Here is a 25,091-nt window from a genome sequence, read left to right as displayed (position 1 = left end):
GAAATAAACTTTTGTTTGCAAATCCCTAATCAAAGCGTTTGTTTTCCTCAGGTGTTGTTCCTGTTGGACTGTCTGGAAAAACAGTTTAATCATCAGATGACACAAGAGGCTTTGAAAGTTCTCGACTGGTTTGGATTAAATTACAAAGAGAAGAAAAGAACATGGGAACGTCACTGTTTCTCTTGGTCGGCATCTTTGTCGCTGTCCGCGTCATCCACTGCCGAACAGTTTGCAGCCAAGCCTCACTTAAGTGGCACCTTAAGCAACAAACAGTCCAGATGAACTGGACCCTCATAGGAAACATCTGCAGAAACATGTCTGAGTGCTGGGACGACCCCAGGGGGCACCTGCTCAGCTTCCCGCAGATATGTCCACTTCAGCTGCAGCACGGGGACAAACTGCTGATGTCCGCCGATGAATCGCTCAAGTCGTACGGCATCAGACTCCTCAACGTCTCCAAGCACAACTTTGAAAGCTGCTCCGCCAACGGCCTGAAGGAGGATCAGTTCCTCTTCCCCCGCAACATAAATGAAAGTCTGCAAGTCGAGGCCAAGTGGCTTGTCCCCGGCCGCCATTTCTTCATCGCGCTGCACGAGGGAGACGCGCAGCTGTGCAGGCTTGGCTTGAGGCTCAACGTGTCTGTTAAACCGCAGCTTTGTCAGGCTTCTCCTCTGCTGCGACTTTGTTCGGGGAACGGCATTTGTCAAACGGACCTCTGGGAAGGCGCCTACCACTGTCGCTGCCACCAACACTATTCCGGGAGGTTCTGTGAAAAGTTTGACGCGTGCTTGGATAACCCTTGTAGGAACAAAGGCGTCTGTTTGAGCAATGGTTCCGCGGATCCGAACCACCGAACATACAAATGTCTGTGTCCTCCACATTTTACAGGTAAGGACAAAAAAACCACTCATTCGCTTTGTGGAGCCCTTAGAACTTATTTCAATTAGAACCAGATCAAAAAACTATTACAACACCTCATTGATTTTTACCTTTGTTGTGCTATCACTTTAAATTAGTAGTAATTTGATCTAGTGAGTTACATCTGCAACTCCTTCTCTGGGGAAACCCCATCATGTTTGTGTATTTTTTTATACTCTGATTGATGCTTCTTCACAGTTTTACTCTCCTGGGTGTTGGTGGCGGGGGGGGGAGTTAAAAAGTTGTCTGATTCCACTTTAAAAACTGAATCAAGCTGCCGTCTGAATTATATATTTATCGGACACATAAAGCCCCGACACTCACACGCTACACAAACACAATTAATATTAAAGCAGCTTGCATTCCAAATGACTCCTTCCTTAATCTCTTTCCTGCCGACATGTACTCTCTCCGCAGAAGTATCATCCACAGCAATAATCTAATTTTCCTTTCTTCAATTAGGAATTCAAATAAATAGCACCGGAGTTGTGCGCCTGGATAGAAACTCCCAAATTCCCTTTTCTCTCTGCGTTTATGTGTCAACGGTCAAACTAACTCACCCGTTTGTTTCAGGCCTTAACTGCTCCGAAGTGGTCGGGAAAGAAAACTGTGACAGAATTTGTGAAAGTGGGAGATGCGTTCAAGGGTCGGCGACGTCCTTCAAATGCATCTGTGACTCAGGAGTTTCAGGTGAGGAGCTCTCATTCAGCAGGTTGTATGCAAAACAGTGTCATTCGCCTGCAGCGGCCAACGGTCCCCACGAAGGCCTAAGATGAAAAACTACAAAAGCCATTTCTCAAGGAAGATCATCGTTTTCCTCATGGGCTTTAAACCCGATTTCCGCTTGATGTTATATCGTCATTGTAATACATGAAGCGGCCACTCCAAATCAAATACCACATGTTATGAGCGGTGACATGTGGCCGTTAAAAGCCGGGGCCAAACTGCTGGCTAACTGAGCATGACACGGTTGATAAAATAAAAAAAGGGTTTTACAGCAATCAATTAAAGTGTAATTTATTGTTTATTGTTTATGCAGAGCTTATAAAATCAGAACTTTGATACTGGACGACTTCTGTGAGCCTGGAAGAAAAAAATACGAGCATGGCTCAAACATTCACTGCTTTAAGTTTCATTGTTTAATATGAGATGGAGCAGACTAAAAAATCTGTTCATCTGATTTCAACTTTTTCTAATTTCGACAAATTTAAACCACTGCGTGTTGCGCTGATGGTTTCTATGGTTTGCTCAGGTAGCAACATCGACCTTCATGACATATTTTCCTTGGGCAGCCACTTTCTGTTCCCTGCTCTGTGCGTTAGACAAATTACTGAAGGCTCACGTACATGCACTGGCACTCGCGGTGAGCTTGTTAATGAGACATTATCGCATCGCCCAATATTTAGGTAATGAGTCTCCGCAACGTACAGTTAGGTTAATGAGTATCAAGCACAAATGGGTTACAAGACCTGGATACTCCTCGGGCTGCCCTGGATCTGAGCGTCTGCTGTGAAAACAAGCCTGCGATGAACTTTTTTTTGGAAGTAAGAACTCCAGGTGGCTCCTCACACTGATTCATTGTGTTGTTTGGAGCACATTTTGTCCTGGCAGCATTCTTGAAGTGTCAAAGCTTTGCCTCTTCCGGTCCAGCCCGGGCTTTCAGCTTATTATTTTGGAGATGTGGTTTCAAGGTTACTTCCAGTGCTGTCTGGCATCCGTTCTTGTAAGAGCAGATTAAGGCCGTACAGGAGAAGAGCAGCGGGAGTGAAGGGTATAGACACTTCACAGGACGTATTCACAATTTAAATGAGAAGATAAAAAGATAAATTATGATACCGTGGAAAAGGAATAATATTGCTTTGCCTTTATCTAGAGCCCAACCAATATGGATTTTCTGGGGGGTGGCTGATGCTGATATTAGAGGATGATGATAATCAGAGTTCATGTCTGTTGATTTACATTGAATTACTAGCGAGTATGTTTTTAAGAACTTGCATATGAACTTGAAAATTTGTAATTTTTTAAAATCTATTACCTTTTTTTGTGTTTCATGACATTTATGGCGCCAAAATATGCCAAAAACATATGTATTTGCTTTAGAGTTGTAGTAGTTTAACCGATAAAACATACAGAATGTTTGAATAAAATAAAATTACCTTTAAGGCAAGTTGACCTATTAAATACAGGACTGAGGTAATGACTGAACCACTAACATGACCTTTGGTAGAACCAAATAAAACAGCGGGCAATGTAAAACAAAATCAGCGCCTGTGCACTTTGAGATGGATAACTCGTACGATTCACATCAAAACACAAATCGGTAAATTAAATGCAACCTCTGCCTCGGCGGCTTTTGTCTAATTTTCCGTAATTGCTGCCGCTCTCTTAAGTCAGCGGACTCTGCTGGGTGCTTTCGCAGAGTCATGGTGTCCTCCTGTCCCAGCAGCTTCTTGGGAGTTCTGTGGAGCTCGTGCTTCCTCCACCTCCCTGCTGCAGTCGCCTCATTAATCAACTGGAAGTTAGTGGCTGCTCCAGCGCCGGCTGCCCTCATAGGCCAAAGTCTATGCGCACAGAATAATGAGCCAAACTCATGGGACGTTTCAAATGAGATTTTCTTTTGATTTGACTCGCCTCCGCGGCACCTCTCAGGTATTTGTTGCCAAGTATTACCATCTTTATGGGGCCATTTCCATTTGGTGTAAGGTGTTAATTGGTTTCGCAATCTTGATGTTGGTTAAATCAATCTTTTAAAAGTTTAATTTGGACTCTATATATGCAGCCGTTACCATTGTTAAGCTATTTAATTATGTACTGACAACATGTCGTGTCCCTCTGTATATTAGATTGCTGCACTTCATAATCACTGCAATAATGTGGGTGTTGGAGATGAAGATCTTGGGTAGAGATAAATACCTGCACAAATATGAACGATCATAAAAACTGAAATATCGACTGCGTGAACTAAACCAAAATGATTACACATTAGGAAATTTTCTCTTGAGTGCAGAAAGTGCTACAGTCGTTATCTGTGTCATAAATACACATGGCGGATGGAGCTTTTCCCCCTAAAACATATATTAGTTTGTATAGATGCAACTTTTAGTGGACCAGTTATGAAAAGTCAATTTCTGGTGGAAAATGAGCTGAGGCAAAAGCCAGCCCTGAATTTGCACACAGTAAGATTGATGCCCACAGAGGAGGCTATGGGGGAGCCTCTGGGACAGCCTCTGGGACATGAGCACTTGTATCAGCAGGGGGATTAAAGAAAATATGCAAAGAAAGACTCACCGGAAAGATAAATGTGTAGGCACCTTGTGAAGAACACAACAAAAAAATGAAAACCCTCACTAGGGAATAACATCAAATTTTATTCACCTTGAACTTGCAGTGAATTTGGTCTAATTTTATCCTTTGCATACAATGTCACTGCAGCGTTAGCCGGTCTCTGGATAAGCTGCTGGTGTTGTGCTACTGCAGGGTTTAGAAAACTACCGGCTACTGCTTAATTTAGAATTACTTTATTTTTTTGTAAAATGCTTAGAGCACTCACTACTTAGTTTACAATCCTCCATGAAAAACATTTATATTGCATTATAATAATTTTCTATTTATTACTATATATGTTATTACTTTAAAATACTCCTTCATTTATCAGTTAAAGTTACAAATACTCGGGATATTGATCTGAAGTCGTATCGCCCCGCCCTAGTTTGAACCGGATTTTACGACAGGTGACAGTGGATGCAGTTCTGCTTTTGTCCACAGAGGCGCCTAAATCAACGAAAAAGTTCCTTGTGGGAGCTTTAAAGACTTAACTTTTGGAGATGGGAGAAACTTCCAAGAGGATCCGTCAGTGCAACACTCCACTGATCTTGGCTTTAAGGCAGAGACAGAAGTCTCTCTTGAATGGACGTTTGCAAAAAAAAAACATCTAAAGGACTCTCAGACTGTGAGAAACAAGATTCTCTGGTCTGATGAAATCAAATTTAAACTGTTTGGTTTCAATTCCAAGCATCATGTGAGGAGGAAACCAGACAGGAACCTCAAAGCCGGTTGTTCAGCTGGAAGTCTCTCCCATCGCCACACAGGATCTCTGGTCAGATCACTAAGGGTCTGAATAATTAGCCTCGTTAGTCTTTTCTGCGTAAAATGTAAATGTTATTTCCATCAGATGAATGAAACTCTTCATATTTTAATTATTAAATGGTTCGGTTGTTTGCTGATGATGTGATGGAATCTGAAAGCCTCTGACAGTAATGACACTGCATGTACAGTTGCCTTTTAGTTTGATGGAAAGAGTATTTGCTTAAATTGTACACATGCATAATGACGGGGGATGGCACACGCCTCTGTCCTGCGTAATTATTAATACACCACGTCAATCACCCCGTCCTCCGCGGATTATAAGTCACGTCAGTCATTTCTTTTCAGACTTTGAAGCTTTTTCGTACATGTCCATCGTTTCTTTCCATTTCAGCCACTTGTGTGTACATGATGGCTTTCAGCAGATTCTGGGACCATGTGATTGGCAGCTCCTGCTCATCATAGCTCGTGTAAGTAAAACCCATTTCCCGCAATCTGATGAAAAGTGTTGCACTGTCTTGTCGTCCAGGCCCACCTTGTGAGACGAGGACATGTCATCCGAATCCATGCAGAAACGGCGGCCTGTGTGAGGAGAGCCCCGAAGGGTTTGCGTGCCGTTGTCCAGAGGGATTCTGGGGCCTCTACTGCGACTCCGGGGCCGACTTGGATTGCATGTCATACGCGTGTCGGGAGGAGCACATTTGCGCTGCAGGGGAGCGTGTGAGGACTCATTTTCCCTTATTTGTTTTTTATCTTGCGGGATATAAACACGAAATGGCACATGGAAAATTAATATAGTGTCTTAAAACGAGATCAAATTGCTTCATTCTGACGGCTACAGTGGCAATTAATATTTCCTCCTGAAGATGAGCTCGGGGAAAGAGTGCTTGCCTACTCTAGCATTTTGATTGAATGTCCCAGTGCATATTTAAGTGCCAGTTTGAAATGGCTCTCATCAAAAGCATTTGTAATTGGATGCCTGCTGCAATTTTCACCTTTCTTCGGGGAACGTTATTGTGGTCATGCAGTCGGCAGGGGCGGGAGGAGGTCCCGACGTTCAAGAGGATACACTGGAGAAAATGCAGTAATGGTCTAATTGCCTCGCTGTGACCTTTGTTTTGTTCATTACAGTTTGCCAAGTGCTACACATTTTCACAAGCCGCCTAAGAATAGAGTCCAGCGCACTTAAAGGCACATTCATCAAAAATAATGCCTCATATCGCTACTGCTTAACATCAATATTTATCCAGAGATTTAATTTGAAATTCAAATCCTTTTTTGATGTTGAATTACACGGACATTCGCATTTATTAGCCTGGGTATCTGACTCGTATATTATTATTGTAGATATCAGCAACAAATAATGCTTATTGATAATATTCCTGCAGTTACTGATGTAATTTGTGTGTGTGTGTGTGTGTAATCTGACCCCGTTTCCCCGGGGGCTGACAGGCGACCTTGTTTGTTTCTGCCTGTGCATGCAGGCCTCTGAATGTGTGTGTGCGGATGGTAATGTGGACGCAGCGTGCAGGAGGCAGCGGAGCCCGTGCAGCCCGTCGCCATGTCTCCACAATGCCACCTGCGTGTCCAGGGGAAGTCATTATGTCTGCAGGTGAAAAACACACAGAGGCCACTCTCATGCGTCCCTTTCTAGATGATTGCGAGGTCTGGTGAAGGCGTCGTCCACTGCGAGTGAAAAGAGATGGTTCTTCTTTGTCCACCTTTGGATGTTATTAGGATTTCAAAATGTTCTCAAAAGCTCTAATGCATACCTGTCAATCAAACCTCCAGCTGCATTGCTGGCTGGTAATTCTGTATTTTTCTATTTTTCTTATAGTAAACCCCTTCCAGGTAAAGTGCTCATAAATTGATTATATTTACATATACAAGTATTGTGTGTGAATCATGACCCTGATGTAACTTCATCTGGGCCACCTCCATTATACATTATTTTATAAATCACTGAGCCACATCACTGTTACACTGGGTGACTTGATACCATGCACTGTTTTGACTTAAAGGTCCAGTGTGTAAGATTTAGGTGAAAAGGATCTAATGGCAGACATAGAATATAAAATAATCCTAGTGATGTTTTTACTGGTGTGTTTCCTCTCTATTGTACAAATTGTTGTTTTCTTTAACCTAGAATGGGCCCTTTATATTTAAATACTTTATATTTACATCAGGAGTGGGTCCTTACTATGGAGGCCGATATATTTTTTTACAGTAGCCCAAAGTGGACAAACTAAACACCTTTTGAGTTTTTATGACAACTGAAGGCTACCACAGGTTCTCTTTCATGTCTGGAAGGGGAGAGTGAGGTGAAAGGTATTCAGCTGCAACACGCAACTTCACCACTAGATGTCCCTAAACTCTACACACTGAACCTTTAATCTGAATTGCACACCAAATGTTTATTAATCCACAGCATAAAACAGTCCCCAACATATATAATTGTTGCTCCCGTTTGGGTAAGTTTTGCTGAAACTACACTGCCCCTGATATAACTTATTCAAATTAAATTGTAGCTTTTGGTTTGTACGTGGGACTTGTTGTCAAGAAGCCACTCCTTCTGGCTTCAAATAGCCAGTTTATGGTGAAGAAGATGGTGAAATTGATGTGATAGTATAATTTTTAGACATTACTGTCTAACAGCTTTTTAACAGACCAGACATGAATGATATTGTTGACTCACCCCTTGTTTTTTATGAACACGTTTGTGAGTCTTCTGCACGTTTATTAGGCTCCATGTTTTATATCTCTGCTTTAAATTCAATGTCTTTTAAATCCAGTTATTAAACTGTACCAGATCGCAAGACTAATGAGTTTTATATCAGCACATAAATTCTGGTCTTCGCGCACAGACTCAATAATCTAGAATATAGCCTCAGCTCAAACCTTTTTGGGGCCTTTTTAAAAAATAATGGACAGACAGTACCTGAATATTTCGTTTTATCAATTTTTTTTTTTTCTCATTTTGAGCCCTTGTACAAAGTTTTAAATGGTAAGAACTTTATATAGAAGATAATTAGGTGAAGGGCTTATTTTCTGTATTAGACATTAGTGAAATAAAGAGTGATTTTCACATTTGTAGGAAAGTATAATCTATGGTTTGTAATGGACCTTAATTTGTCTTGATATTCTAACTCGACCCATTTGGCATTTGGAGGTCTAATTTGTGCACCGTGCCTCTCCCAGGTCCGTATCGCAAACAGGTCATGTAGAAAACTAAATTATAACCCCCCCCATCTGGCTTGTAAAAGAAAAGAAAAAATATGGCTTGTTAGCGCCCACTGCTCCGGGGGGAATTGATTTTGATGACACCAACCTCCTCCCCACAGATGCCTGAGAGGATTCTCTGGGAAGAATTGTGACGAAGTAATTGACTACTGCGGGCTGCTCAATATCAACTGCCTGAATGAGGGATTGTGCTTGAGTGTAATTGACGGATATCAGGTAAGTAATTTGATGTTTCAGTCTTAATTAAATACTCTGAAGCCCACGAAATATGACTCACGCGGCACCTTAATGGGGGTCACGGACTGAGCAGGAGGTGAACACAGGCAGAGGCAGAGCTATGATACACACGGCACATACAATAAAAAAGAAAACAGACAATAGTCCAGTCTTAATTCTTTACTATTGCATTTGATTGTTTGCAATACAAGAATTAGCGCATTTGTACGCGATATATTGTGCATGATACTGTTTAAAATACTGTTTTCCTTTTCCCTTCGGTACACATTATGATCACATCAGAAATGTAATATTGTAGTAATCTCTTTTTTCATATTTAATATATAGAGCTATCAATTGTATTGTTCTATTTTCCTCATCCTATTCATTTAATTATACAACTCTTTTTATTTTATTGTTCAATATTCTGTGCTCGTGTCCCATTGTTTAATTATCATTGCTTGTTCATTGTAAAGCCATTTGTAACATTAAGAAATGTGCTACATGCATATGTTATGTAATATATTCATGAGAAGTGCAATCTATATTAATGTATGTATTTTTAAAGTCAAATTGTAATTGTTAGCCTGTGGGCTACTATGAACTTCCCATTAGAAACATTAGAGTGTAAATAGATAAGGGGATCACCCCTGGGTTTTAATATAAAATATGCTTTTGTATTTAATAGCATTAGCCCTTTAGTCTCTGACGTTCTATATATGGGGAAAACCATCATTAACTTAAATATTTTTTTCAATGAAGGAAAACACACACCAGTGTTGGACAATGTCAACATGCAGCTGTAATCCAATTCAAACCCATTAATCATTGTGGGTATGTGGACGCTTTGCTCAGACGTACAGGTTCTGGTCTAATTTGCCTCTCTATTGCTCACTCTCCTCAAAAGTCTATTATTTTTTTTACAGCACCTGAGACTGCTCCGTAATGCCCCATGGCTCCTAATTATTCTCCATCAATCTTATACCATTAGCGTGTTTGTTAATCTCAAATCCACTTTCAGATGCTTCAAGTTGATGTGCCTCCTACCAGGGTCAGTCATTATCAGAGAGTGTTGCTCTTTTCCAATTGGCAGTTTCCGTTTTTCTTTTAATTTATAGTTGGATGTGGAGTTGGATTTACTTTGAGTGTGAAAACCATTGGGTGGTTCGTGTAAGTACGGCCGGCCCCTTGTCACGAGGAGGAATAAAACTAGAGATCACATTAAGCTGATTTTATTGGTCGATGCACAGAGCAGTCCAGTACATTGGATTTGATATTAAAAAAAATGACTGAGGTTAATTAATCCGTTTTAGCTTAAAAGGGTCAGTTCCCCCCCCCAAAAAATCTCACCTCCAATACCCATAATGACAAAGTATCGAGCCATGCAGATACTCTACGTCTGGATTTATGTTATGTTTTTTATGATATCGATCTATGAGACTATTACCTTCACCATAATAGGATTTTATGTGTGATGATCTCAACATTTAGAAATACTTTTTAAAGAATAATACAGATCTAATGGAAAACCATTACTTGAAATCCCCCACTGCTGAGTTTATTTTCAATGATATAATGTGTAACAATTAAAATGTCTAAAAACGCCTAGATATATATATTTTGATTGTTTGTACTTTACATTATCTTAAAGGTTTACAACAATGTTTAAACCCAGAGAAATCCCCAATTTTATTCTAGCCAGTTAGCCTTCCCAGTGTTTTTCCTTCCAATGTTTGTATTGGTCACCCGAAATGGATCAAGATTATTCAGTATTGTTCGAAAACAACAACTCCCATGATCCCACGCTAATTCACGACGTCATCAAATTAGGTATTTTGTTATTTTGATTGAGAAACCTCTATCAGCTGAAGATAAATATTGTAAGTTTAAGTCATTGTATTGTTTAATGCTGTGACTATCACAGATGCCATTTGCCTCCATCCTTTTGAGCTAGTGGCAGATGATCGGAGCAAATGTATTTAAAAACGCGGGTGGATCTGTGTGGGTGTTGGAGAGAACGTAAGGACTTTTGTAGTGTGGGCGAACTGACCCTTTTAATGTGAGGTCTTTTGCAGCCAGATCAGATGAACTGTGTGCATATTGTTGCCATTTTTATCTTTTGCTCCCGAGGCTAAAAAAGGATATGCTCCCTCTACACTGTTTACACAAGTGTTGAGGAAATAACAACAATCACCCTGAAAACTGAATGTCAACAACTTAACCCTCCCATTTGAAATCCAATGTGCTAGGTTAGAGCTTGGACAATAATAAGATACAGACTGCTGTAATACACACTCCTCTTATACATGATACTATTTATTAAATCGCTATATCACAATCTTGCTCTGTTTTCCTGCAGTGTGTTTGTGCCCTGGGATGGATCGGGGAGTTTTGTCAGTATGTAGGCGATGCCTGTCTGATACGACCGAACAGCTGTTTGAATGGAGCCACGTGCATCACAACAAGTCAGCCGTCATCTCCCCCAGAGTACACCTGCAAATGCCCCCCCGGCTTCACGGGTAAGATAACTTTTCTTTGTTTTTGACTTCTTCCCATACGTCTGTCTGTCTGTTCGTTGGCAGGGTCGATTCGCACAAACCCTTGTGGGGAGGTTGGTGGAATGACTGATGAATGTTTGGGAAACATCTGACATGGCTTGACAGTTAAATGCTATTGGCAGCTTCTGCTTCTGTTTTGACATTTACAGACTCAGTTTTTATGTAAACGTCGTGTAAATGCACTGTATGCACGATGCACTGCAGGGATGTGAAGCAGACAGGTAGTGAGAGCAGTCGTTCTCTGAATATTTTACTCCTTTAGGACAGTGACTGTGCACTCTGCATCCAAGACAGTTGACACACACATAGCTCTCATGCTGAGAGCATATCCATAAATTATAAATGCTTCTATTTTGCCTTTTGTTGGTGTGTTAGGGCAGATGGCATGAAATATTGCTTAAAATCCAGGAACAAGTCTTGAGAAGCTCATGTTTTCCATCAAACATGCATAATTTGTATCTGCTAGAATGAATACACTTTTACTTTGGTCACCAAAAAACAAGGGTTTCTGATTGGCTGGTAGGTGGCCATTAAAAATGTATGTTGTATAAAAAGATCAGCAAAGTAACTACGATCTGTACTGGGACCTTATTTAAGATGCAACTTACTGAGCATATAGCCAACATACAACACAAACATTTATTCTGATGCATCAGAGGATCTGTTAATTAACTGATGTGTAGTCAGTTGAATCAGGTGTTGTACCACTGAAAACAAACATTAAGGCTGCATAAAGCCATTTTGATCATTAGGGGGCAGAAAGACTGCAAAACCAATACACAGGAATATGTCTTTGTTGTAGCTAAACTCAGTATTTACTTCTGTTTCACCTGTAGTTTTTTTTTATCTAACTTCAGAAAATGTCCTTTATCCATGTGAATGTTTAACTTTCCCTTAGTCTCATTTACATCAAATCGATGCCGTTCCTTTCTGGCCGTGATGCATCTGCACTTGCTTTGCATGTGTTAGATGCTGCATTGTTTTTTCAGCAGACGATAAACGGCAAACTAAAGTGTGCAGCAGTTGATTTTCATTGGAATTGCTATGTAATCTAAAAAAAATAATCCAGCTAGTTTATATGTAAATTGAACGGCATATTTATACCTAAACCTGAGTCATTTGATTTAATATTTAAATGCAAAATTCATTCATGAGGCTTCAAAACTATTCACACATTCTACACCTGTACTGTATCATTTACAATTTAAAATAGCACAATTGAAAAAAGATCATGCACTCTGCGATATCCCAGTATAGACAATACATTTTTTGCTGCATTTGATAGACTACCATATGTAAAACTTTCAACATAAATGTTACCAATTAATGTATTGTGTTGACAATGTATTTTCATATTGATGTTTGTACTTAGTATTTAATTTGCTGTGCAAGTTTTTGCTAATATCCACCCATCTGCTAGAAACATTACACGTTTAAGAGCACGTTTGTTCAGGGGGGGGGGGGGGCGTCACACTAGTGTTCAGTCCCAGACCTCTGACGCTGTACCTGCACTGCACATGGGTCAGCAGGTCGGCATCGTAAGAGGGGAGGCCGCTCTTTAATCGTCAGGTTTAGGTTCAAGCTGCCATGTCTGCGAGCGTCTGCTTTGATTAATGTTCCCAAAGACTTGAATCACAGCTGACTCAAGGGCTCCTGTTCCATAACTGACCTCTGACCCCCCCCCCCCCCCTCCCCCCCCGAAGAGGTGGCAGTGGACAAGGGAATAAAAAATAACAACCTCACGATTCATATATTTGTTAGGAGCAGTAGTGTTTGCAGTAGTTCTTAATGACTGCACACGCAACCTCAAGAAAGTGTTTGATGCAGCCTAGAGGCAAATTCCGTTTGACTTTTGAACTCCAAAGAGAAAAACACAAAAAGTAGCATCGATAGTTAATTACATAACTGGAAGTGTGACAATGACAATTACAGGCCACGTTTTAAGCAAAAGGCCAGTTCTCTGGATGAAGCAAATCTTATTTTTTATCCTTGAAGCTTATTTACCAGTAGCCTCGCCTGCTTGACATTTCAAAGGCCTGCTGTTGATTGCATTTAATCCGCTTGTTAAACTATCAGTGACAACTGTTCTAAAGAAACAAGGGAACAAGGGAACAAAACAAAATCCCCTAACTAAAGGGGTTGTTATGTGATATGAAATTTAAGAAGAAAAAAACACGTATGTGCCATGACTGAAACGGTTTTCAAATTCATGTGTGATTTTCTTAAATGTGTCATTGCAGAAATAAGGAAAGATACAGTTATATTTACAGTGATATTGTTTGATTGTGTAGTCCTCACGGAAAGATCAGTGCATACAGTGTGTTTTTATAAGGCTCAATGCTGTCTGGGACAGACCCTATAGAGGAGTGGCAGTGTTTTTACTCCATAAAAGAAAATGTTTGAAGCCTTGCTTCTCTCAAATGTTAATTTTTCCTCAGACATATAAGAAAAAACAACTTTTCTTTTTACCATTATAGTTGTATCATAACAAAATTATCAATATGGTCTGTATTTGAATGGTTAATGGTCTGTATTTATATAGCACTTTTCTCGTCTTGATGACCACTCAAAGCACTTTACAGTCCATTCCTTTTGCCAATTACAATACAATCTAAAAATGTACATGATATAAAAATCAAATTTGAGAAATTTTGTTTCATTCCTTGTTGTACATTTTGCAGCAATGCTGGTTGTGATCCTCGCTGAGCATTGTTTATGCTTCAGAACGGTTGTAATGGTGCAGCACAGTGTTTTTCTCCTCTTGTTTTATTGCTTAAACAACCAGTGAATGTGTATTTTCTTTTTCCTTCCCCAGTGCACTCGGGCTTTGGCCTGTAGCGTATTTCCCCATCTCGCCTTAAGTCCTGACACACTCACCTGTCAGTCAGATAAGCCCTTACATAGCACTACATGAACACGATTTTTTCCCTCTGTTCAAAGCTGAAATCTGTTGCCACTTCAGTAATGGAAAATTGTCTCTTGCACCTTGGCAGGTCTTAGTGACTGATAGAATTCATCATATTCTGGCATCTTGGGATTTTTGCTTTGGAATTTTTCGAGCCATGCAGCGTGGAAAGGCCAATTTAATTTCGAGCTTTGCCCGGAAACCTCACAGTACTCTATCACAGATCATAACTCAGGATGCATTACCCAAGCACTGGCATTTGGTTTTCATTTTGGAAGGCTTTATTTTTCATGGAACAACAAACCCTTGGCATATGTTACGCTGGTCTCATTTACACACATTCTCATTAGCTTTTAATTGGGTGCATAATATAACATGTGGTGGCTGTTTATACAGTACACTGCTTTATGGAATAAAACTAAAAGGACTGTAATAAAAAGAACAATTGTAAAAAACATTTAAAATTTTTCACCTGAAATGGACAGAATAAGGTCTTTGCATTTAAAAACTTTATCTGGAAAATTAGCATCCCCGGGCCTAAAGGAACCTGCGGGTAAATAATGATTGTGCTCAAGAGCCAGAAGTGTGTTTCCCAAATAAAAAATCTTATATTCATACTGATCTTCAAGATATATAGTTATTTATTCTTCAATTCTTTGAAGACTTTCTAGACATTGCTACACAAACATTTTGCAACTTAATTCACCATATTTTGCATCATTAAAGTTTCATAAAAAGAGGCTACAGTGCTACATAATTGATTTTATCCACAGCCATAAAGAAGGAGCACGGGCATTTCTCCGGTTTTAGCAGGATGGATTTGTATAATTTGCTGCTGCGCGGCATGGCATGTTTTGCATATAATGACCTGTAGCAACTCCCGTGCAGATGATATCAATCATAGTGTTTGTGCTGTAGCATGAGGTTGCCGCTGTCAAGAAGGGACTTTCACTACGTGTCTTTGCTGCTCTGTTATTGATGATGGGACATTTGAAATTAATAACCTGCGCTGGAAGACACCCACTCCCCCATCCACATTGGTAGAACCAGCAGCTGCTGAGGCAGCTGAGCACCAGACCAGTCTCCCATCAAGCATCCCCCACCTCATTCGCTCTGTACAGGCAGGACATAGCTCATTATTAAGTGTCTGTTTTTTTTCAACAAGAAAGTTCAACCAGGACTCTGGCTCTGGCTTTCCCAGGGGCTCACCTCCATACAGCATCTTAGTAAAGGAAAGTTTTACCTTATTTTGGTTTCTGGGGAAAAGGCAACTCTTCATGGAATGTTTTGGGAATGTTCTTGATAAAGAACTTTATAGAAGAAGGATACCACTTATACCTGTATGCTAAATGTAAAAATATAGAATAGACAAGATAACATAATCCTTTAGTAGTCCCACGATGGGGTTGCCATGTTCCAGCAGCAAAGGGGATAGTAAAAAATGGTGTCAAATATGTAAACATGCACTATAGACACAGGAAATGTAAAAAATGTAAATAGAAATAATATATACAATGTGAACAGAATCAATAAGAGAAAATCTACATATGTACGCCAATTAGTTCACTCAAATGTTGGTAGACAGATTTCGATTCATCTTTTACACCCGAGCCGACCCCCTCGCCGTGTTTTCAGTCTGCACTCAAAGCTCAAGTAATCTATTTGACACATGAGCCGCATGATGACACCTGACTCTCGACAAGAAAGCAAATAAGTGTATTTCCCTCAAAACAACCGTGGTTGCGTTTTAACAATGCAATGCACAGGTCATGAAATATGTAAAATGTTGTGACTCATAAAGAGCTTTACTGTCTGAGGATCCTGATGCAATTCGGATGCAACTAATTGCCGCAGTTTTTTTTTTTCCCTCCCTCTCAGGAACGACGTGTGAGACAGAGTTCAACGAGTGTGACTCCAGCCCCTGTCAGCACAACGGCACATGCTCCCACTTGCTGGGACATTACGAATGCCAATGTCCAACAGGTACGTTGGACTATGTTCAAAACCGGAGCTTTGCAATAACATTTAAGTGGTATCTGTTAAAGCAGGCGGCTGTGCAGACCTTTTAAACTTGTGTAAAGTGAATGTTTCCTCAGATCCTCAGCCAGGGCTCCTCCAGCCATCACACTGTCCACTGGAAACTAACAGTGATTTAGATTTAGAGTCCAGAGACTGTGACACATCCTGCCTGCAGACAATGGGCTAGAGAAGTCAGCTTGTTTTTAAATGTCAAATATCTTGTAACTTTGGTGTCTCTTAATCAAAAAAAAATATCAGAACTAGTTTGATGACATTTTGAAGCAGCTTGGGATCGTGGGAATTGTTGTCGTCTCCAATATGGTGGATGAAAATGTACCTGACACGACTCAAGCGCTAATCATGTTCGAGGATGAGGTAATGTGTTATAGTTGTATTCACATTACTCTGCAAACAGCAATGAATAATGATGATCCATTACAAGTGATCAATGCAAAGAGTGGAAGGAAAAACCCGTCGGCTGTGATTTTCCTCTGTCATACGTCATTTGCCCCAGAAGAAGAGACGGGTGGGGGGGGGGATATGTCTGAATTAATAGGAGATGATCCCTTGAATATTGAAAATTGCAGATTTCTCTGGGTTTGAACATTCTTGGAAACATTTTGGCTAATTTAAGTACACAAGTCAACAAAATAGGCAACATACAGTAGGTTGTCTAGTTATATCTTTAAATTATCACGAGAATCATGTTTTCTTGTTCCCAATATGTTTTGCTTTCCTCTAATTGAATTAATATATGTAAAAGCATGTTTACTACTTGCCCACATGTTTAAGAAAAGCCCTGGAATGAAAAGCCCTCTTCCCAGAAAGCTGTTGATCAAAACAGCCGCCGTTGTGCAGCATATACGCAACAAGTCACACAATCCACAGTATCAGTTTGCAGCCTTGGCCTGTGATTGACAGCTGAGAAAAAAACACCAAGCTCTTTGCCAGAGCTCAATAATGGCACCCAAATTGTGCAAATATTATATTATGAAACTCCCATTATTATAATTTCCCCATAATTGCTCATTGTGCCTCACCGGCTGAGTCTGAATTTAGATTCAGCGACTGTAAACCGATGGACCACTTGCAGGAGCTCTCTGTTTTTTGGCACGGCTCAGTTAGTGAGTCTGGCAACTGCTCTTGCCCACTTTACGGAGAGGTTTCACAGCACATTCAGACAAAAGGCACCGTAGGCAGAGCCTCTTAGTGGCCAGGTGATGTTTATTTTTTTCTTTGCCGTTCTCAGCAAATGATTTTTCTCTTCAGGAAAAATGCTATATTGATGGTAATGAAACATTGTGTTTGTGCACTTAATTTCAATTTAACATGAAAGATACCGGTGTCAATGACACAGGCGCTTCATCAGCCGCTGGAAGCAAGGCACATTTGAGTCACTATTTGAGGGGACACTCAGAGGTGGCATTGGACTTTCATCAAATCATGAATTTGGCACTTCTTATAGTGTCTAGAGGCTCATATATGCTCAACATTGGATACGGAACAGAGCCCTCTGTCGCTCATTCTGTTCGCATTTGTGCAGGTCTTCTGAAAGCTTACGGATATGGACAAAATGGACAAAAAAACAGAGCAGTACCATTGGAAATCACAGGGGGCAGTGTAGCCAATAGTTCAAGCAAGACAGCCATAGGATACGAGGAAGAAATGTCCACAATGGCACAACGAGAGAATTTGCAAGTTGGTAATTTGTACCAACCTGCGATTTACTACGGGCCACTTTTGACTGTTTCTTAGAACGTACATTATCGCAGCCTCCTCCACTGTCGACATGTTTGTTGTTCTACTCTGAGCTGCCCTCTAGTGGATGCTTCGCTAAACAACCATGACAATGTAAAGAATGCCTGGAGGGATGCGGGCAGTGATGGTTGCATCGCTTGAAACAGACGTATCTCTTTTTTTTCAATGTAAAGTTAGCATAAATGAGCCTTAAAATTCTCTCTCTCCCTCCAACCAACCGGTCGAGTGACCGACCAACCAACCAACCAACACACACACCCATCTCCTGTACTACTTGTTTTGTTCAGTGCTGTGCGAGGCTGGGTACTCTTCCAGCATGCAATGGGTGAAACAAGGGGTCATTCCTTGGACAGGTTGCCAGTCTATCTCATGGCTAACACATTGACAGAAAAACTAAGTTATACCTTCAGGGAATTTGAAGTTTCCAGTTCACTTAACTGGCATTTCTTTGAAGTCAGGGAGGAATCTGTAGAGAATCTTTGGAGACACACTGAGATCTTTTCAGGAAAAGCAGGTTCAAACCCAGGATCTTCTGAATAACAATTCACAATGAACTGAGAAGAAATTGAATCCTACTTTGAGAATAGAAATCTACCAAGCAGGGGAAAACATGTAATTGAGAGCACTGTCTTGAAGTCAGTCCAAACTACTTTTTCATTTGAAGATGACCTTTTAAAAAAAAAAAAAAAAAAAAAAAAAAAAAAGGGTGATGTAACTGTCCCTTTGGCCTTTTGATTTTGTGGGCATTGTTGTGGAAATGAGGGAGTGGGCTGATGGCTGTGTTTATGGGGTTATCGAGTGGGAGCCTTGTATCGCAGATGTCAAGTTGAATTAGACCCACCACACCCCAGAAGCCTCTACAGTGATTGTGTGCTGCCCCCGTTACACCAGCTCAGAGCATGGGTCAGCACTGGACCCTCTCGCACTGGCTTGTGTGTGCGTTGAAGGTATGAAATGTAAAAATACCTATTCAAATGTCTAATAACTACTAGATCTAAGTTATACATTTTGTTGACTTGAGTACTTACACTATACAAAATCTTTCCAATAATGTTAAAACCCAGAGAAATCAGCAGTTTAATTCAAGGTCATCCGTGAACATGATTTGCGCCTTAGTCACATCAGGTAGATTATCATCAGCGATGGTTGTAACTCCCATGATCCCACTCTGCTTTATGAGGTCATCAATCCAGGTCTTTTGTTATTGTTTTGACTGAGAGACCCTTAGTGGTGGAAGTTGCATACTGTGCATTTAAGAAAAATACATGTTTCACATATTTACTTGTGATGACTACACTGTATTTATGCTGTCACTGTTGATACCAAAGAGTAAGACTAAGTTGCACTTTGTGGACATATGCTGGAAAGCTCTTATACACGTAAGAAGGTTATAAAGAAAGGGACTATAGAGTGTTGTTTGACTGCTGACTTGACACTAATATTTGCTGTATCTCCCATGTTAACACAAGATAGATATCCATACTCTGCACACAAGCCGGTTTCCTTTATCTTTTCAGCGAGGGCCATTGCTTGCTCTTTTTCCAGCTTCCTCTGAAACACCCTCTGCAGCCTGACCTAATCCTTGATCATGAATCCCTAACTCCCTGAGTAAACTGCTACTAGATGTGGCCAAAGATCCATGGTAACGAAATTCCACAGGGTGAACACTGGCTTCCCAGCCTCGCTGCTAGATCTCATCCGTTATCTCAGTAAATCTAAGCCTCTTCCGCTCATATGCCTGATCTGCAGCATCCGTCTCATCGTCAAGTGATTTTGTGCAAGAAAGGAAAATAGTGTTTGACCACAGTTCTGGACCGGAATACTGAACACAGACTTATGACATGATTGATATACAAGCTGTTGGCTAAGCCCTACCTGACACTGAATATGATACAATACCATCTCAACAATAGAAGTGTCCTCATCAACAATACATGTATAAAGCCATATGATGTTATTTAACCCTTGTAAAGCATTCAGGATTAAGTTATGTTAGTTTATGGTTCAGTTGGTCATACCAAATCATTTCTTCCAAACAAAATATCTGACATTGTTTCGGGACGAGAAACAATGTTGTTCACATGTTGTTGAAGTGTCAACAACATGTGATAATTGTTACAGATTCATATTAAAACCAGAATAGCAAGTAAGAGAGATTAGATGGAAAATCAGAGGAAAGTAGGAAGCACAACGCTTAATGTTTCCTATTTAAACTAAAGGTAAAAAAATTATTTTGGCTCAAGTTAAATTAATTGCCACATTGATTATTCTTCAAAATGAGGCCAATCCTCTAGACGACCCGCACTTGGCCCAATTTTGGCCTTGTTTATTAAATATATAGAAGAGCTGGCCTGGTACAGGGACATGAATTAGAGAGGGGTTTGTGACAACCGATCTACTTTGTGTCGCAGCAGTTACATTAACTCTCTGAAATCTCCTCCTGCAGGTTTCCTGGGAAAGAATTGTGAAGTTGACATTGATGCGTGTGCTCTGCCCGACAACACGTGTCCGCCAACGACTCAGTGCTTGGATCTGCCTGACGGTCTTGAATACACCTGCCGTGTACCCTGCCCTCAAAACCTCCAAGTGGGTAAAAACATCTTAATGGGCTATTTGTCCTCATCTGCTTTTGTGCGTCCACCATGCCCGTTATTAGTTGTGCACATGTTTAAAGACCTTGCGATCCACGATCTCTCTTCAAGCTACTTCTGTGTAATCTCTGCAGCAGTGCAGCAGCATTACGACAACAGCAGGGAACCAAAGCAAGAGGATCAATGAGGGGTTTTATGTGTTTGCCTATGTTGTTTAGAGGAGTTTCCACACTGGGGGACATAAAGGGGGCCAGCATTTGCACAGAAGGGCCAATATGTCCAACATCCATGCACAACTCCTGATCAGTAAAACAGTTAGGTCACCCCTTGCCTACTGTTGGCTCTATAGCTTCGAGCAAAGCCTCCCCCCAACGCCCCCCCCAGCCCTTCCCCTGGATCTAGACCTGAATAAAATACATAAAAGAACATGTGACTCACATGCAACTCACCTGACACATTATGGATTTATTTTAAAATCAGTACATTCTTTGGTATAAGAAATAAATCAAACCGTGATTGAATACAAATACAGAAAATACAGTCGCTTAAGGATTTAAACACTTTCATACGTTTTTTTTTTTTAAGTTATGATTTATAATAATCCGTAAGAGAACTGCCAACAACAAACTTGGAGAACTTAAGTGTGAATGTATCCGGTGTAATTCAGTATCGTATTAATAAAATGTGGGATAATCCTTTGTTGTACATGGGGATAAACATAAGCATAAATCCCACCGGAAGATTGACAGCAAATGCGATAATCCATAAACACTGCAATCAGCTGGTGCCGAAGCAGCCCAGTATGTTGGTTTACCTGTTAGGTTTTTTTATTAAATTCTTGACTCACGAGGGAATTCACTGCTCCCGCGTGTGCTGCGTGAAACATACACATTTAATCAAGTAGTGGATTCTGACCTTATACCTGACTCTAAATAATAAAGAAACACCTGATAAGGGACCAAATGGCTTAAGTATACATGCTATTCACAATACACTCAATGTTGTGTATTTAAATCAAGCGAATGGTTATGATCTTTTCTTTTTCATGTGGGTGCACATCTTCCAGGCTTGAAAGCAGGTTTGGCAGAAAAAATTTAAAAAAGCAGGAATTGCTATTGTTTATCATGGGTTTTGCTTTGGGGTGCGCACAAGGGGGACAAGGCGCTGAAAAGGCCTCTGCCACCTGCTGAGCGCTGCGGAAGATTTGCTGTGTCTGTATTTCCGTACGCGCAGAAGCTCTTTGTATGTATGGATGAATCGACCCTCTCTGCATTTAAAGAAAACGACTAAGACCAAGTACGGAAGCTACTTCAGAAGACAGATGGAGATGATCACTCGCTGTGGAGCAAAGCTTGTGTTGGCCCCTGTACAGAAATGCCATGATGTCTGCATTATACACCTTCTCACAAGCCAGCACTTCCTGTGGCCCTTTGTTTCCCCTCTGCTATATATAAACACACACACACACGTACCAGCTACAGGGGTATCTTTTTCTTACTGGGTGCTCCTGGGAGGTTTAGCCCCTCAATGACCATTGATCTTTTCTTGTAAGACTTGATGCTTCATGGAATGTAGATGCATGGAAAGTGAATCCAGCATAAAGCATGAATTGGTATTCATGAATGTGTCAAGTGGCTGAAATGAAGCTCATTTTTAGGCAGCCAGGCAAAGAAAATGCTTAAAAGGTCTCATTGTAAAATAACAGTCATATTCGGGAGCAGAATGTGCTCAGTGCAAATGCATGACATTACCATTCGATATGAGGCAATTTGACTCCTGCACACGCACCAGCACATCTCTTTTAACAGCTCTGTCCTCTTTCAACAGCCCTGTGCCAACGGAGGACGCTGCGTCTTGAACGAGGCTGCTAGCTACACCTGTATCTGTATGGCTGGTTGGTCCGGTCAGAGCTGCCATATAAATGTCAATGATTGTGCTCGGCATTGGTGTCAGAACGGAGCCACTTGTGTGGATGAGATTGATGGTTACAGGTGAGTGTTGAAATCTTGATTGTCTTCGGGGCCGTTCAGGCACCAGAATGTCAGCGATTGTAAAAGCTGTGACATTTACGGTTTCTGCTCCTTCAGGGTTTGGAGAATTTCTCCCACTCTCTGCAGTATTCAGTTTGTAATTTGTTGCTATAGGTGCCTTTGTCCCAGAGGATACACGGGCGTTTACTGCGAAGAGGACATTGATTACTGCGTTGGCCATCGCTGCTCTGAACACGGCGTTTGCCTGGACCGGCGGCACAACTTCACCTGCCGCTGCACGCTCGGTTTTGAAGGGTCGCTCTGTGAACTGGAAACGAATGAGTGCAACAGCTTCCCCTGCGCGAGCGGTGCCACCTGTGTGGACCTAATCAGTGGTTATCAGTGCCACTGTCCCCCAGGGTTCGAGGGTATGAGACCATCTGATGCGAATGAGATCCTGTTTGCAGACTTCACGGGGGCCATTCACAGGGATATGAGCTTTTAGAGCAAGTGTTCACAGTTTGTAATGTTAGAAACAGAAATAAGAAGCTTTCACTCACTCAGAGGTTTACACACTTACGTTTGATAGGTGTGGTCCAGTGGTCAGGGCTCATGGGCAAGTTGAGTAACAAATGAAAGTATATGGGAATCTGAATTACTATATATGATATAGAAAACAGTCATTTAATTGTGCCAAAAGTAAAATGAAAGTTTTAATTAAAAAAAACGAACAACTATAAAGATTAACAGCAGTAACATTAGTGATGGCATGATCGTTTTTATGCTGTACCTTCAGTGCTTTAAACAATATCCTTATATATTAGTAATTGCACTTAAATCAGGAGGGAACTAGAAGTGGCACTCAGTTCAGCTCATACTTCTTATACTTCTACCAAGGCCCAATTGTCCCCTTATGAACCAGCATTCTTTTGAATCAAGATCCACCAGCTCTTTTCTAACAAAACAACAAAATTGCGCTCTTGCAACGTGAAAGAAAGTGAAAAAACACTTCCTGCATCCACACAAAAAAGTACATGGCTCTTTCCTGACCCATCCTGCATCCTTCCACCAAGGTTCGTGGTAATGCGTCCAGTAGTTTTTGCATAATCCTCTAAACTAACATACAAATGCTGATGAAAACATAACCTCCTTGGTGGAGGTAAAAAATAGTTACATTTAGTTACGTTATTAGCTTTTCTATGTCAATAATTTAATTTGTCTATTTCTTACACATTAAGAGTTAAGGTAATTACCATTATCCATTTAATAGTAAATCATGATGTGAATACGTAAACCGGTCAGTGGTGCAGTAATGTCTATGCAGGTATAATAATTAATATCTGCTGGCAGGAGGAGTTGGCTCAGTATCATACCAGTTGTAGTTTGTAGTATTAAATATGTCTTGTACAGTATATTTCCGTCTGGAGGTACAGTCAGCGGCAACTTTAATTATGCGAGTATCTTACAGTGCATGATTAACAGAGTGCTTGCCAGTGTGTGGGGTCATTATGGCAAAAGTACAATTACCTTTGGTGTAGACAGCATAGCAAATTGTACACCAGTGCCCGAGGACGTCTGGCTGTTAGTTCTCCCTGGGCTCTCTGGCTCAGGGAGAACTAAGAGGTCTGAAATCTGGCCAGAGGGCAGAGCAAGTGGAGCTTTAAGTCTGTCAGTCAAATCTTAAATCAATTCCACATGTAATTCCTGCCCAGAGGACACTAAAATTGAGTGTATGCCGTTTATGCATATGTACGAGCTGCAACATGCCGACCACATAATCATTCCATCACATTTTCAGCCAGCGGAATCAGAGGCTATCAGCTTCCTCGTGGAATGAAGCCTCGTCCCTAATAAACCAGATGCGGCTCAATGTTAAGAAAAATGAACAGAAATTTCTTCTGCGCGTGATCTGAATGTTGCCGTGTTTATTCAAGCTTCATTCTGAACTTAAGATCAGCATTAAACATCCTCCGTGACGGCTACATTTATTAGCGGAAACATATTTTAAGCTGCACTCCCTGTGACATTAAGTAGAGTTTATTTGTTTCTCTCTTTATCCTGCAGGAAGGGCCTGCTCGGAGAATGTAAATGATTGCTGGTCGCAGCCTTGTCTAAAAGGAGGCTTGTGTATGGATCTGATAAATGACTACATTTGTCATTGTCCCCTTGGTAAGCGCCGACTACTTGTGTATTATTGAGCATGTTTACAAAAATACCTCGCTATTAATTCTCTGTCTTACTGTACCTTGGGAATGTGTGAAAAGTTTTATTTTGTCATACATTTACATGCAAACCTAATTGTGCACTTGTGATCATTTTTCAGTTTTTGTTTAAGATGCACCCGCAAAGACGGGAACGATCAGTTACACTCGTCTTTTAAAAGTTTGAATGCAGGCGAGAAGCCGGTTGAAACACAAAGGAAAGCAAATAGAAGCAGTACAACTGTATTATGGGAAGGCGATTAATAATAAACTCTTGTCGAGTCGAGGTTAACATCAACGTCAGTAGAAAACAGCACTGTTTCCTGTCCTGCAAAGCACTGATGCATGTGCGCCTCCCTAATTCAACTCAGATGTAGTTGTCAGCCTTGTCCGTTAATCAAGCGACAACATGTTTTACACATTCATATACGTTTGACATTTCATAACACATGTTCCTGAAAGGATCCATAATCAGTTGGAACACAGTCTTTGATAGAGGGAGGTCTTGTGCAGCTGATTTTTACGATGCCCTCCGGTAATAAAACACTTAATCGCCGCTTGATTGCACAAGTCAGAATGCTGCAGCCGGCCTTCTTGGCGTCGCACGTCCGATGTCACATTTGGCAGTAAAC

The 25,091-nt window shown here is 40.8% G+C and overlaps 1 protein-coding gene across 5 annotated transcripts in view; it reads left to right on the top strand.

Moving 5' to 3' along the window:
* Positions 1–25,091, top strand: part of eys (eyes shut homolog) — a 169,944-nt gene that overhangs the window by 9,522 nt on the left and 135,331 nt on the right. For 4 of the 5 annotated variants that reach the window (XM_034608950.1, XM_034608952.1, XM_034608951.1 and 1 more), the window contains 11 exons: positions 52–888; positions 1,492–1,608; positions 5,531–5,721; positions 6,486–6,613; positions 8,343–8,457; positions 10,817–10,976; positions 15,799–15,903; positions 20,144–20,283; positions 22,116–22,279; positions 22,433–22,686; positions 24,323–24,427. In XM_034608950.1, the coding sequence (XP_034464841.1) occupies positions 162–888; positions 1,492–1,608; positions 5,531–5,721; positions 6,486–6,613; positions 8,343–8,457; positions 10,817–10,976; positions 15,799–15,903; positions 20,144–20,283; positions 22,116–22,279; positions 22,433–22,686; positions 24,323–24,427 (2,206 nt within the window). In that variant the 5' untranslated portion in view covers positions 52–161. Of the gene's footprint in view, positions 1–51; positions 889–1,491; positions 1,609–5,530; positions 5,722–6,485; positions 6,614–8,342; positions 8,458–10,816; positions 10,977–15,798; positions 15,904–20,143; positions 20,284–22,115; positions 22,280–22,432; positions 22,687–24,322; positions 24,428–25,091 lie in introns of those variants that run through there. The other variant, XM_034608954.1, reaches the window with a different exon arrangement.

Source organism: Hippoglossus hippoglossus, chromosome 15, assembly GCF_009819705.1.
Source record: "Hippoglossus hippoglossus isolate fHipHip1 chromosome 15, fHipHip1.pri, whole genome shotgun sequence".
Classification (NCBI taxonomy): Eukaryota; Metazoa; Chordata; class Actinopteri; order Pleuronectiformes; family Pleuronectidae; genus Hippoglossus; species Hippoglossus hippoglossus.
The sequence above is the reverse complement of the archived record's forward strand: the minus strand, read 5'-3'. Positions and strand labels throughout refer to the sequence as shown.